This window comes from Nycticebus coucang, chromosome 9, assembly GCF_027406575.1.
Source record: "Nycticebus coucang isolate mNycCou1 chromosome 9, mNycCou1.pri, whole genome shotgun sequence".
Lineage (NCBI taxonomy): Eukaryota > Metazoa > Chordata > Mammalia > Primates > Lorisidae > Nycticebus > Nycticebus coucang.
In genome coordinates, this window is record NC_069788.1 from 52,392,657 (window position 1) to 52,406,858 (window position 14,202).

Sequence of the window (14,202 nt, forward strand, 5' to 3'; positions counted from 1 at the left end):
ATTGGGCGCGAAAAAGAAAGACCTCTCATAGGTTAAGAGTGTAGCTTCACTTTAACCAATAGAAACCTGGCTTCTGGATTTACAGGTTCTGATTGGGTAAAACTGGTCTTTGAATAACCACCAATCAGAGTAGGCTTTAACTTCACCTTATTTGCATAAGGCGTTCTATATAAAGACGACTCAGTGGCTTTTGTCTGCACTTGTTTTTTGCTTTTCTCTAAAGCAGTTTGTAGTGCAGTTACTATGCCTGAACCAGCGAAGTCTGCTCCCGCTCCGAAGAAGGGCTCTAAAAAGGCTGTAACAAAGGCTCAGAAAAAGGATGGCAAGAAACGCAAGCGAAGCCGCAAGGAAAGTTATTCTATCTACGTCTACAAGGTGTTGAAGCAGGTTCACCCCGACACGGGCATTTCTTCCAAGGCCATGGGCATCATGAATTCCTTCGTGAACGACATTTTTGAGCGTATTGCTGGCGAGGCATCACGCCTTGCACATTATAACAAGCGCTCTACCATCACTTCCAGGGAGATTCAGACAGCGGTACGCCTGTTGCTTCCTGGGGAGCTGGCTAAGCATGCTGTGTCTGAAGGCACCAAAGCTGTCACCAAGTATACCAGCGCCAAGTAAATAGTGAGTTGGCTGTGAATTGTTACCTAACGGCTCTTTTAAGAGCCACCTATGTTGTCAAAGAGAGAGCTGGTACTTGTATTTTGTTTGCCGCCAACTCCCTGCAAAGCTTTGTACTCTTGGCAAGATAGCACTGAACAATACTTTAGTGTATCCGCTAAGACTTCCTTAGAATAACTACGCTTTTGATAATTAACTTGTCATTTCTAAAACCGCATTTTCAGAGGGTCTCGTCTCTTGAACCACAAGGGCTAATAAGATGAAAGAGAATTCAGTAGTAAACTTAAGTACTACGCAAGCCTATAAAACATTGAATTGTGTTAGTTCCCAGATTGATTTCCTGGGCAGTTTGAATATCTCCGAGTGCTGCCCGCCTTTATTTCTAGCATCCCCATTGGCTGCGGAAAGGGCGGTTTGCCTGCGCAGCTAGAATCCAAGACTCGCCACCGCTGGAACCCCGCATACAAACCGACAGTTATTTTCGTTGGTGATAAGGAGTTTAAATGATGTGATTTTTTTTTATTCAGGGAGATAGTACCTTTTTTGATACCGTTTACCCTTTCACCTTTAACTATAATTGAAAATGTTACGAGATTAAGCTGGACTATTTGAGAATGCAATGAAGGCAGAAAGCTTTTTAAATCCTGTTTTATTTGAGACGTAGTCTCTGTCGCGTTCGGTAGAATGCAGCTGTGGCGTCGTTTTTCTCAGCAACCTCAAACTTGGGCTCAAAAGGTCCTCTTGCTTCAGCCAAGTAGCTGGGATTACGGGCCCGCCATGACACCCGGCCAGATTTTTGTTTTTTTTTTTTCAATTTTGAGTAGAGACGAATCTCCGTCTTGCTCAGGCTGGTCTGGAACGTCTCAACTCAGGCAGCCCACACGCCTCGGTCTCCCAGAGTGGTAGGATATTTACAGGCGTGAGCCACCGCGCCCAGCCTTAAATCCTGTTTTTCACTTTGCCTGGAACCAGTCAGGAAATACAAGTACTGCGTCATTTGGGTTCCCGTAAATGAGAACTAGTCAACCAACAAATGACAGTTTCTGTAGGTTATAATATTGAACATTGTCTCTTACAAGCATTTGGAAGCTTCCACTATGACTAGTTTTTGGGAGGTGAACAATACATAACTAATTTGTTAGGAATGGATCTAAACTTAGAGCCTAGCAATGACTAAAGCTATTAGTTATTTTGTTAAATCCACTGTCAAATACGCACTTCTTCGCTGACTTAAGTTCTACCCATTTTTTAAAGCCCATACCTGCTCTCTGAAATTCTTCCCCCTTTTGAACTTTTTCTTTAACACTCATGGAGCCTTTGGAAACTGTCTCTGTAAAGTTTCTTATATAGTTTAGTATATCCTAGTTGAATTGCTGTTTGGTCGGTTGTATTTCTATGTAGGGAATGTACACTCATGAAAAGAGGGAAAGGAAAAAAATCAAAATTCTTTTACTTTGCCTTCATCATTGTCATGATCATTCCACTAATAACTGAGTCTTGTGAATACATAGAACTTAAATGACTGTTAATGTCACTACTTGCTATGTCACATTAGCCTCTGATCCTATTAATCCAAATAATTAAATGATAATTTCCAAGCTAATGATTTTTTTTGTTGATTCTCCCATTTTATATAGGAATCAGAATAAAGAGCAGAATTTGTGGGAAAAGGAGAGGGATTGGGACAGAAGATGACTCATTGGACCTATTGTCCAGCCACAGTGAAAATTTGTAAAGGCTAATTTTCGAAAACATAGAGTTTAATTGAAAGGACTCAACCTAGTTCTCCTACAACTCAGAAAACTAAATTGCTCAAGGGATAATAAATAAAGTCACCTTTTGGGTTTGCATCTTGGTAAAGTTCTCTTAGGAATAGAGATGAGGGTTTCTTTGCTTAAAAAACTAAATGCTTGACTTGGCTCACACCTATAATCCTGGCACTCTGGAAGGCCAAGGGGGATGGATTGCTTGAGCTGGAGATCAGGAGTATGAGACCAGCCTGAACAAGAGCAAGCTCTGTGTCTGCTAAAAATAGAAAAACTTAGGCAGGAAGATAGCTTGAGCCCAGGAGTTTGAAGTTGCTGTGAGCTTATAAGGCCATGGCAGTTCTATCCAGGATGACAGAATGAGACTCTGTCTCAAAAAAAAAAAAAATAAATAAATAAATAAAAAACAAAAAAAAGACAAAGAGAACTAAATGCTACCAATTCCCAACCCACTGCTAATCGGTTACAGAAGAATTGGTTCAAAACTAAATTATCACAGTTTGTCATTTTAAAAAACATGTACACTTGGCTTGGCGCCTGCAGCACAGTGGTTACAGAGCAGCCACATACACTGAAGGTGGCAGGTTTGAACCCCGCCTGGGCCAGCTAAACAACTGCAACAACAAACAAAAAAACATGTACACTGTGATATGTACATATATATCTTACCACAAAATAGATATTTTTTTCTTAAAAGTATTGTAAATAATTGGCAGGACTTCCCAGATATCACAAGAATGATGACTGGAATGTGGCATTAGGTGAACTAAACTAGCTGTTTTTGTTTTTAATGAACGTTTTTCAAAATGAATTTTCCATCTGATTTTCTTTCCAAACACTCTTTTTTAAAAAACAATACACTTTCTTCAGGGATGACAAATATCAATATTAGGAAATCCAATTATAAAAAAAATACTATATCTAGTCTATGGGTAAAAGCAGCTGTTTTTAAAGGGTTTTTTTTCCCAAGCTATATCAAATGATCATACTTACTTTTTCTACTGTGTACATATTTCTTTTTAAACTATTCTACAATAGTTATTGTAATCAAGGTACCCAGTCCGCTGAGCTGATAGAGATACAGCCATGAAGTTTATACCTATTCTTCAATTAAAACAATATATTTCATATGTTAAAGTTATTTTATTTATTTATTTATTTTTTTGCAGTTTCTGGCTGGGGCTGAGTTTGAACCTGCCACCACCGGCATATGTGGGACCGGTGCCCTTCTCCTTTGAGCCACAGGTGCCGCAAAGTTATTTTTTTAATAACATAAATTTTACTAATTTTATTGTCAATTTTTGATGATGTATGGAAATCCAATTAGAAATAATAACGTATCAATATTTACAAACTGTCCATTGATTTGAATGACTTATTTCATGCTTTTAATTTTGGTGTATCACTTTTTCTGACATTATCCCCAAATGTTTAGAGTCCATATTGCATAAAGGCATTATTTACATTCTACACATAAAAGTAGAGTAGAATTTTTGAATTTTATTTAAGATCTATGGATTCCTGCAGAACATGCTTAATATATGTTAGTATTGTTTTTGCAAATGTTTTTGTACTCACCGCAGAAATTGCACTACGGACTTGACATTAGGAAACCAGATGAATATGTGTGTTTCCCACTCTTAACTTGCATATTACCATATCTACAAAACTTTGAAGTTATACCTCAGCACTTGATCTTCACACTGAAGTGATAGAAGACACAACCTGAGCTAGTACTAATGGAGAAAAATAATTTCTAGGCATGTGAGTGGTTCCCACTCCAATTATTTTTATTTATGAAGTACAGTTGTGTTTTTAATTTCTTAATAACACAAGGAAAAGACTTAAGTTTGAAATATAGCCTTGCCACTTAACTGCGAAGCCTTGCCAAATTGTCTTCTCTGGCTCTGTTAAAAAATGGGGATGTAATAATGCCTCTCATGACTTAATACCTAGTACTCACACCAATAGTAACAGTAGTATTAGAAGCAGTAATAATGTTGCCCCATTCAGGAATGTTCCTGAATGATAACAGGGAAGAGAGAATTGCTCCCACTTGGGAGAATTTGGAGAATTTTATCTTGTTTACTTTTTATGGAAAGAGAATGGTGTAAGATATTGATCTGAACTAATTCTTGTGTAATGAGAATGGTTTGTCTATATGGACAAGGATTTTAAGTGGCCTAAAGTGAAGGTTTTGTTGACAAGTTTTGAGGAAGAGTGATGTGACTAAATTTCCCAGAATCGTCCCAGAGTATAACAATAATATTGTCTCATGTGAATGTTAACCAAAAGTCTTATTCTTCAAGGAGGTTAATAATAATCAGGTATACAACTTCACCCATATGGATGTCATACTCTTTCTTCCTATTCATGTCCTGTGCAAGCGATTTGTAAACAAGGTGGCCAGGATAGCAATGGTGAAACTGATATTGGAGCACTATAGTATAATGCTGACCCTGGATACTGACACTGCTAAGTATCCTGTATGTCAGGGCAAGTATTCTTACATTTTTGCAAACATGTTGTCACAAATGAGGCGTGGATTTGTCTTCACTGGGATAGAGACTTATTCTAGATTTAGATGTGCTTCACTATCTTTAGCTTTATGCTATCTCTCTAGCAAGACCATCTATAAACTTATTCAATACTTTATAACTCATATCTTGCTTTTTTTTTTTTTTTAACCCATGTCTATATAGAAAGGTGAGGAAAAGCACAAATGACCATGGAATTCAGTGGTCTTAATGTGTACTACATCCCTCATAAGAAATTTCTCAATTTGGGGAAGCTTCAGTTATAATAGCATTAGTGATTCAGCAGTTAATTGAAGTAGTGTTCAATTTGGGATGTTGTATATATGTGTTGAATAGTGGCTAAAAATAGGCATAATTTCTCCTATAGCCTGAATGCATTGGATAAGAACTGAGAGGTAGAAAGGTAGTGGTACTTCTCATATTATACTTAGTAACCAACCATTTTACCTTTTATCTTTGCATTTCAGGGCTCTCTCTGCTGTGTTTTGTTTTAAGGAGGAAGGAATACATACTTCTACTAGTAGCCTCAGAGGTGACTCAGTTTATTGATTTATCAAAAATGATTTTTATATTATGTTTAAAGCAATTTTAATTATATTCATTAGCTGTTTTCATTATATTCATTTTTAAAAAATTATTATTACATTTATAAGTATATTCCTTAGCTATGGGAAGTGTTGACTTACAAGAGTTGGTCTTTTGGACTCTTCTCTTGCCCATTCTTTGTCTCTGTTTTCATTCTTTATTTTCCCCATCTATTTTGGTCTTATCTGTCTTAGGGGATTAGGAAAGGAGCTATGGCAGTAATGTGAGTGTTTTTTAAAATGCTCTCATAAAACTAGTCAGGCATTGTGGCAGGCCCTGTAGTCCCAGCTATTTTTTTTTGTAGAGACAGAGTCTCACTTTATGGCCCTCGGTAGAGTGCCATGGCATCACACAGCTCACAGCAACCTCCAACTCCTGGGCTTAAGCGATTCTCTTGCCTCAGCCTCAAGAGTAGCTGGGACTACAGGCACCCGCCACAACACCCGGCTATTTTTTTTTGTTGTTGTTGCAGTTTGGCTGAGGCCGGGTTTGAACCCCTATTAAGGAGGCTGACACAAGAGGATTGCCTGAGCCTGAGAGTTTGAGATTGCTGTGAGGTGTGACAAGACGCCATGGCACTCTACCCAGGGTGACAGTGTGAGACTCTCAAAAAATTTTTAAAAAGAAAGATATTGATAACTTGGTTTATGTAAACTACAGTTTCAATATACTTCTTTCTTTCGTTCTTTCTTTTTTAGAGACATTCACTTTATTGCTCTCAGTAGAGCGCAGTGGCATCACAGCTCACAGCAACCTCCAGCTCTTGGGTTTAGGCGATTCTCTTGCCTCAGCCTCCAGAGTGCTGGGACTACAGGTGCCTGCCACAACACCCAGCTATTTTTTTATTGCAATTTGGCCAGGGCCGGGTTCAAACCCACCACCCTGGGTATATGGGGCTGGCGTCCTATTCACTGAGCCACAGGCATCGCCCATATACATATTTCTTTTTACATGAAAAATAAGGATTACTATTAGTTACAGAGAAAACTCAAAACACTGTATTTCTGCAAAACACCATTATTCTTATTTTATTTTTATTTTTGCAGTTTTTGGGTAGGGCCGGGTTTTGAATCCAGGACCTCCGGTATATGGGGCCGGCACCCTACTCCTTTGAACCACAGGTGCTGCCCCCATTATTCTTATTTTAACATGAAAAGAAACTCCCTTCTCCTTTCTTTGCTCTCTTCTTCTGGTGAAATTAAATAATATAAGTGTGAAGATGTCTTTTACTATTTTTGTCCATAGGTACAGAAAATAAATTTTTTTTTACCATATATGGAACTAAGATTTTTAGATTAAAATAGTTTCAATTATAAACTCAAAGATGTTTAGTGGAACCCTTTTAACTTAAATGTGAATGGAAAATGTCAGCACTACTTTGTTTATTGCTTTTAAGAAAACAAAAAATCTTTGCCTTAACACTTTTCAAGTAAATTGTCTAAAAGCAATGACAATCCATGGTCAATGACAATTTCCACCCAAATTGTAGTCTCTCAAATACTTTTCCAAAGAACAAACGTGGCTAGTAGGAGACTTGGGTAAATTTTATAGATTAAAATAGATTTAAGAGGAATAGCAATCAAGTTCTTGTTGTGAATCTAATGGGATCTCCATTCACACAAAAGCGTTGTAAAAAATATTTGAGGCATTTAGGGATTTTTTTTTCATTTAAGGACAAGGTATTAGATGATGTTACAAATCATTTTTTAAAATTTTCTTAGGTGTGAAATCTTACTGTTTACTTTACATCCGTATCTGTTAGGATACTTGTGAAAATATTGATGACTGAATCCGTTTGAGATTTCTTTAGATTCCTTCCATCAGGCTGGATAAAGCGACATGGGGCTTGGTGTTGGTAATTGTGGACACATGCGTAATGGGCACTTGGAAGCGGAGCGTTCTGTTCTCTTTTTGTGTGTACTTCGCTGTGTCCCCACCCACGTCCCTTCTCCCATAGAGAAAAGTTTAAAAAAAAAAAAGTCGGCCTAATCAATGAACTTGTTTCTTTTTTGGTCAACAAAGGGCTATGCCGAGAACCTAGCGTTGGCGCAGAGAAATTCTGGGCGACTGAATTAAGAGACAGTCCAGAAGAGTGGCGGGCTTCTTCCAGCTGGTTATTGACACTGTGGACCAGCTATAGGGGCGGTCCCCTGCTTCCATCCGGCTGGAGAGTTGACAAGCGCCATCGCCATCTTGTGGCCCTTTGGGATAATACAGCTAAAACTTTTTTATGGTTTCCATTAGGCTTTTCATTGCTAGAGTTGAATAATGCACAAAGAATACGGAAATACACAGTCTCACTCCCAACAGCTATTAACCACCCACTTCCTTCATGTACTTGACAAAGATTCTCTTCAGAGACTTCTGAACTAGGCCCCAACCTTGGCCTAAAAAGACCTGAAAAAAACACTCGCAGTTTCAAATAGTTCAAGTCCATATCCTCAGGATGATCCTAGTGCCCTCCTGAGAAAATTTAATTGAAGCTGCCAAAAGAATTTGCTGTTTGTTTCGATCACAATCTGAAGATAGGGTTCCTGTTTCCAAGTCTCTGGTAAAATAGGAGCCTAAATTGGATACCAAGGAGTGAGCAAACGCAGTTGAGTTTCACATGGATCAATTCTCCCCACCCTTCCCATTTTTTGGTAATTTTTTACTTCCTGACTCTGTTTAAACACCTGCTGGAACGTTCCCTCTACCTACTCTTTCATTCTCCTTTCAGAATGCCCAGTCATCTCTGCACAAATCCGGGTGAAGCTTAGCTCCTTTCCCTACTTACAGTTGTTACTGAATAAAACCTGTTTCCACCACTTTAACCAACCAATGTCTGACTGTAATTATCTTTGACATACTACTACAATGAACTACATTTATTTCTTTCTTGTGTACCTGTCTGGAATCTCTATATGAAAACACATACACAAATGTGGGTTCTCATATTGTCTCCTGTAGTTAAAATGGAAGGGTCACATGTTCCTCACACGGTTCTGTCCTTTGCTTTTCCTGTTATCTTTCTTGGAGTCCTTTTCTATTAGTAAGTAGAGTGGCTGAAACTTCTCAGCAGGCTTACCTGTGCAAGTGACAGGAAGAGAGAACCCCCAGTGCTACAATGGATGCGTTGTCCCTCATCAGGCTGATCTTTGAGCGGAAGGGAAAGTGCGGATTACTCTGTGGAGCTGTCCAGGAACTGAGCCCTGTCAGGACGTCTGTGGGGTGAACAAATTGCTATTGCTTTCCTGAGGTGGGACATTTACTCTTTGTAAGGAAGGACATTGAAGTCCTACAACTGGGAACTCATCTTGTCAGAGAGGACTTCTTTAACTGCCATCTTGTAGTTATGAGGTATGACAATTACGTTCTCAAACTCATCCTAGAAAAAGTGCTACATATCTCATTGCTGAATATCACGACAGCCACCTTTGAAGTACTCCCCTTGGGAAGCTATGCATCAATGCCAGCATCTAGTCCACCCTTCAAAGCAATTTTGGAACTATTTTTTTTTTGAGGTAGAGTCTCACTGTGTCTCCCTTGGTAGAGTGCTGTGGCGTCATGGCTCAGAGCAACCTCAAACTCTTGGGCTTAAGCGATTCTCTTGCCTCAGCCTCCTGAGTAGCTGGTACAACAGGCGCCCGCCACAACGCCTGGCTATTTTCTTTTTTTAAAATTGTAGTTGTTAGTAGGCCGGGGCCGGGTTCGAACCCACCAGCCCTGGTGTATGTGGCTAGTGCCGTAACCTCTGAGCTACATATGCCAAGCCTAGAACTGTTCTTTTGGAAGGGCCATTAAAGCTGTTGTGGTATTACCTCTGATGTCCTGAATGTCATCAAAATGTCTTCCTTTCAGTGTTTCCTTTATCATCAAGTAAAGGAAAAAAATCATTGGGATCCAGAACAAGTGAGTAGGGAGGGTGTTGTTTATTGGCTGAAAACTCCCTCACAGGCAATGCCATGTGAGCAGGTGTATTGTAATGATGCAGAGCCACACCCTTCTCCTGCCAAGATTTTCAGTTAGGATTTTCCTGTTTCTCTATCATTATTTATTTGATCTGCTCTGCTTTTCATGGTCAGCCAATGATTTTGACATGCAATTGACAATGTTTTCAGTTTTTGGCCGGGGCTGGGTTTGAACCGGCCTCCTCCGGCATATGGGGCTGGCGTCCTACTCCTTTGAGCCACAGGCACCACCCTTGACAATGTTTTCATCAGTTCCCCTTGTTACTGCCCCTCCATCAGTGACATTTTTCTCTCCCTTCAGAAAAATCCACTTGTACACTGTTGCTCTCTTCATGATATTATCCCTATAAACTTGAAATAACATGTTCCTGATTTACTTCCACTCTTGTCAAGTTTAAAAAGAAATTTAATGGTTGTTCCTTGGAATAATTCGAGTTCTGACACACAAAAACGTGCAAAATAACAAATGCCACTTAGCAAGACACCACCATACTTTGAAATAAATACAACCGTAAGATACTGAAAACTCTACCAAATCGTATAGTGCTGTCAATGTAAGCAAACGGGCAAGTTAATGAACTTAATTGTCAGGCCTCATAAGCCATGTCAAATGTATTTCCTATCCCTTTCCACTACCCTTTTGTCATACTATGTACCAAGATCTGATGTGCTATATGTTTTACTTGTCATTCTTTTAATCTTTTTAACACCCCACCCTCCCCACTAAAATGTAAATTTTTGAGAGCTAGATTTGGTGGGGAGAGTTTGTTTTGATCACTTGTACTCCCCAGCTTCTAGAAAAGTGCCTAGCACAGAATATGTGAGAATAAATTAAAAAAATAACATTCCTCTGCTCTACTATTGCCAAGTAGGAGACACTTAAAGAACTTTCTATACTTTCTCCAGGGGATAATCCAGATCAAAGACAAATTGTCATTCCTTATAGCCATTTTTGCTGAATTTCTAGTTTTCACTCCTGAAAAAAAAACAAAAAAACCAAACTGTCAATGAAAAAGAAGCCATACCTTGTAAAACAATTTAAAGAGGTTTATTCTGAGCCAAATCTAAGGACCATGACCTGAAGCTAGCCAAGAATCCTTGAGCAAGTGGACTGGTTGTGGTGGGGTTGCAGTCTGGCTTTATACATTTCAGGGAGAGAGGAATTACAGGTAAAGTTATAAATTATTATATGGAAGGCATACATTGGTTTGGCCCAGAAAGGTGAGATATCTCAAAGCAGAGGCTTACAGATCATAGGTAGGTTTAGAGATAACTTAGCTGATAATTGAGTTAGACTTTGTCTAAAAGACCATGAGTCAGCAAAAATGAATGCTTGCGTTAAGATAAGGGTCTGTTAATTAGAGACAAACTCCTGGAAGACTATGCCCAGACCTAAGTGGTTTGTTGTGTATATTGAGGACCTGCTGGTACATCTTACATAGTCTTAGACCTGTTAATGAATCAGAAAGGACATCTGTAAGTGTTACCTGACAAAGAGGGGTCTGGCTGCCTGTTAAACTGTCAGCCTATACGGAGATAGGTCCACCAAACTTTGTCAGAAGGCCAATGATGTGGGAAAACAGTGAGAGTAGCCTCTCCAAGAGTATTCTGTTCTTCCATTTCCAAAATAACAGTTTTATATATGAAAGTTCAAAGTAAAAACCATGTTAACCCTTATGTTAAATGACAATTGGTATAACCCATGACCCATAATAAAGCATAATCAGCATAACCCACTACCCAAAACAACATTCCAATTCAAAAGTTAATCTCCTAAATCAATTGCCCTGAACTATTCAAGATATACACTTTTAGGTTAAAGCTGAAATTACAAAACAGCAAGAATGAGAGACATGAGGGAAGGTCATGTAGGACCTAAACTGACCAGACCAGCTGTGTCATGTTAGCCTTACCCTTACTCCATCTTATTCTCACTACATGTGCTTTCATAAGAAAGAAGAGGCTATGATGAAGCAAGTCTGATCTTTCTCCTGTTAGCCAACAGCCCTTGGCTAAGAGGGGTCTAGTTAGTCAACTGCCTGTTGGGGGGCGGGGCTTAAGATTTTATTTTAGTTTGTAAAACAAAAACCCTAAACAACTTAGGTTTTGTTGAAAAGATTTCTTCCTTTTCCTGATGTTTTCTTTCTCCCCTCCCCTCCTCTCCCTTCCCCTTCTCTTCTCTTTCTTTTGACAAGTCTTGCTTACATTGCCCAGGCTGGAGTGCAGTGGTTATATACAGGCCCAAGATTTTAAAACACTTGGTAAGGCGTCTAAATACTGGCCTTAAATGATCCTTCTGCCTCAGCTTCTACCCCACCCCATGCCACCTGCAGCCCCCAAGTAGCTGGGACTGCAGATTCTCCCCAGTGCAACTAGCTCTGTATGTTTATTAGTGATTATTAACACATATGGAATTTTTTTCTTTTTAAATGCTAAATAAGGCAACTGATGCATTGTGTCACTTGAAAATATACCTTTTCACTCTGAGGCTGGAACTGAATACCTTTCACTTAGGAAAGATCACAGCCTAGTTTGCTTCAGGGGTTGTGGCTCACAAAAAATATTATTTAATTTCCCTTCTTTAAGAGCACAGCTTTCTGAATTTCCATTTCTCCCAGAAGAGAAAAATTGACCTCTAAAAGACTTGTCCACATGAGTCAACTTTGTGGAGAACATTGTATGGTTTCCCTGCTCCTTCTGTTCTGATTATCTTTGTCTTCCTGCCTTCAGAAATAATTATTCTTTCACTGTGAGTAGTCTCATTTCGGGATATAGTTAGAGAGGAGGAGACCTAGTGCATCTGAAAGGATGAATGTTTGGCAAATCTGTCTCCAGCCTACTCTTTACCTTACTTGGAATCTGTACTTGGAACTACGTGGCCTGAGATATTATTCTTCAAAATACCACCCCAAAATACCTTGTAGAACATTGCCACCTTCTATTTCAGGGCTGTCTATGTATTTGGAACAATAAAATGTGAATAATTCACATTGTTTTACATAATCCAGGTTATTTTTTCACAAATATTATCCTTATTTTAGAGATAAGTTGAGACTCAGAGAAGAAAATAACTTCTTTAAGTCATACAGCTGATGAACAGCTAAGACAGCACTAGTAAAGCAGAATAGTTTTTATTCTAAAATGTGTGATTCTTCTATTTTATCTCATGTTCCCTCCACATTACTTCTTCACACGTGCTTAACAGTTCATTTAACACATACTTACATATTTATACATTCCTTTGTCAGAAGGTTCTACCTGCAATGATTGGCCAAATATTGTAGATTCATGCACATTTGATGCTGTTCATTTATTCCTTCATCCATTTATGGTACACAGTATTATTGAGGAAATTTTGTTTCACATGTATGTCACTGTTAACTTCAGAGAATATGCTCAGCATCTGGAACCCTTCCCTGGGTGAATAGCTTCTGGTTTCTCTACCTCTTGTCTCACCATCTTCCAACCTTCCTGACAATCCACAGCTAAGGAAACATACCTCAAAGCTCAGTTTGAGATAGTAACTTCTCTCCTTCTCTTATTCATAGTTCTTCAAAAGAATGGCTGAGCATGGTGGCTCCCGCCTGTAATCCTAGCACTCTGGAGGCCAAGAGGACGGATTGCCTGAGCTCACAGGTTTGAGACCAACCTGAACCAGAGCAAGACCTCGTCTCTAAAAATAGCTGGGTGTTGTGGCGTGCCTGTAGTCCCAGCTACTTGGGAGTCTGAGGCAAGAGAATCGCTTGAGCCTAAGAGTTTGAGGTTGCTGTGAGCTGTGACACCATAACACCTACTGAGGGCAACAAAGTGAGACTCTGTCTCAAAAAAACCTTTTTTTTCTGCCTTCAATGCATGTTTTGTGCCTAATTTAAACAGGTTCTCCTCCTTTCCTCATAGAGAAAATCCTATTTCCACGCACATAGCCTCTACCCTGTATTCTGTGTTCAGTATCTTTCTTTAATTCCCTTTCTTTATCCCTTCAATCTGCCATAGTGTTTTTCTCACACTGACAGTCTTCATTTGTGTTTTTTTTTTTTTTCCAGAAACTTTGAGTGGCTTTCTTTCTGAACATCTTTATCTCTTCAAGAGCAGTAACTACCACATTTCAACCAGCACATTGTCAACATCAAGCATATAAACTTCATAATTTGCTGCTTTATCCTGGAAAGAGTGGAAAGAGCTGGTTCTTTTTATTTTAGAACAACATTTTATAGATGTCAAGGTAGAAAACAATTTCTTTGTAACTTGCCATTTCCACAATTGTCAGCCTCCTCTGCTCAGGCCTTGACAATGTTTTGTACCAAGGAGGTGTGTAGGTTTTCTGCTCATGACAAAAATGTGACTTCTCATTTTCAAATTCTAAAATTCTACTGGCATGTTTTTAAATGTTGTCTACATTATGCATGTTCAAATAAATTAATTTTTAAGACAGTAATTAATTTTTTCTCATTCTTTTTATCTGGTAAGTAAAAGGTCTTGAATTCAAGTCCTCATATAAGTTTGTTTTTGTGTTGTGTAGGCATCCCTTATACTAATGTATTTCTATGAAACAGTCATCCTTAGATAAAAGCCTCATTTTCTTCATCTGGTACGTGCCATAGCTGACCTATAAACACTTGGATAGTTAAGAGCAATTATAATGGTATACTTTTTGTTTTATAACAATAAATAAGACTAATAGAGCAAGGCAATAGTTTCCACATTATGTTTAGGCTTTCCAGCAACATTCCATTTGTATAC

At 38.8% G+C, this 14,202-nt stretch overlaps 1 protein-coding gene across 7 annotated transcripts; it reads left to right on the forward strand.

Annotated features, from left to right (window-relative positions):
* Positions 1-216: 216 nt before the first annotated feature.
* LOC128594491 (histone H2B type 1-J) lies at positions 217-13,912 on the forward strand. 7 transcript variants are annotated; one of them, XR_008382573.1, is made up of 4 exons: positions 217-627; positions 3,560-5,459; positions 13,011-13,098; positions 13,506-13,912. XR_008382573.1 is itself a non-coding variant. In XM_053603326.1 (2 exons), exon 1 carries the CDS (start codon positions 244-246, stop codon positions 622-624), a length of 381 nt encoding a protein of 126 aa, XP_053459301.1. In that variant the 5' UTR covers positions 217-243; the 3' UTR covers positions 625-627; positions 13,506-13,905. The 7 variants fall into 7 exon arrangements, 3 of the variants coding, with proteins under 3 accessions (XP_053459301.1, XP_053459303.1, XP_053459302.1); XR_008382574.1 differs by lacking the exon at positions 13,011-13,098 and having other exon boundaries at positions 13,506-13,911; XR_008382572.1 differs by lacking the exon at positions 13,506-13,912 and having other exon boundaries at positions 13,011-13,483.
* Positions 13,913-14,202: the final 290 nt, after the last annotated feature.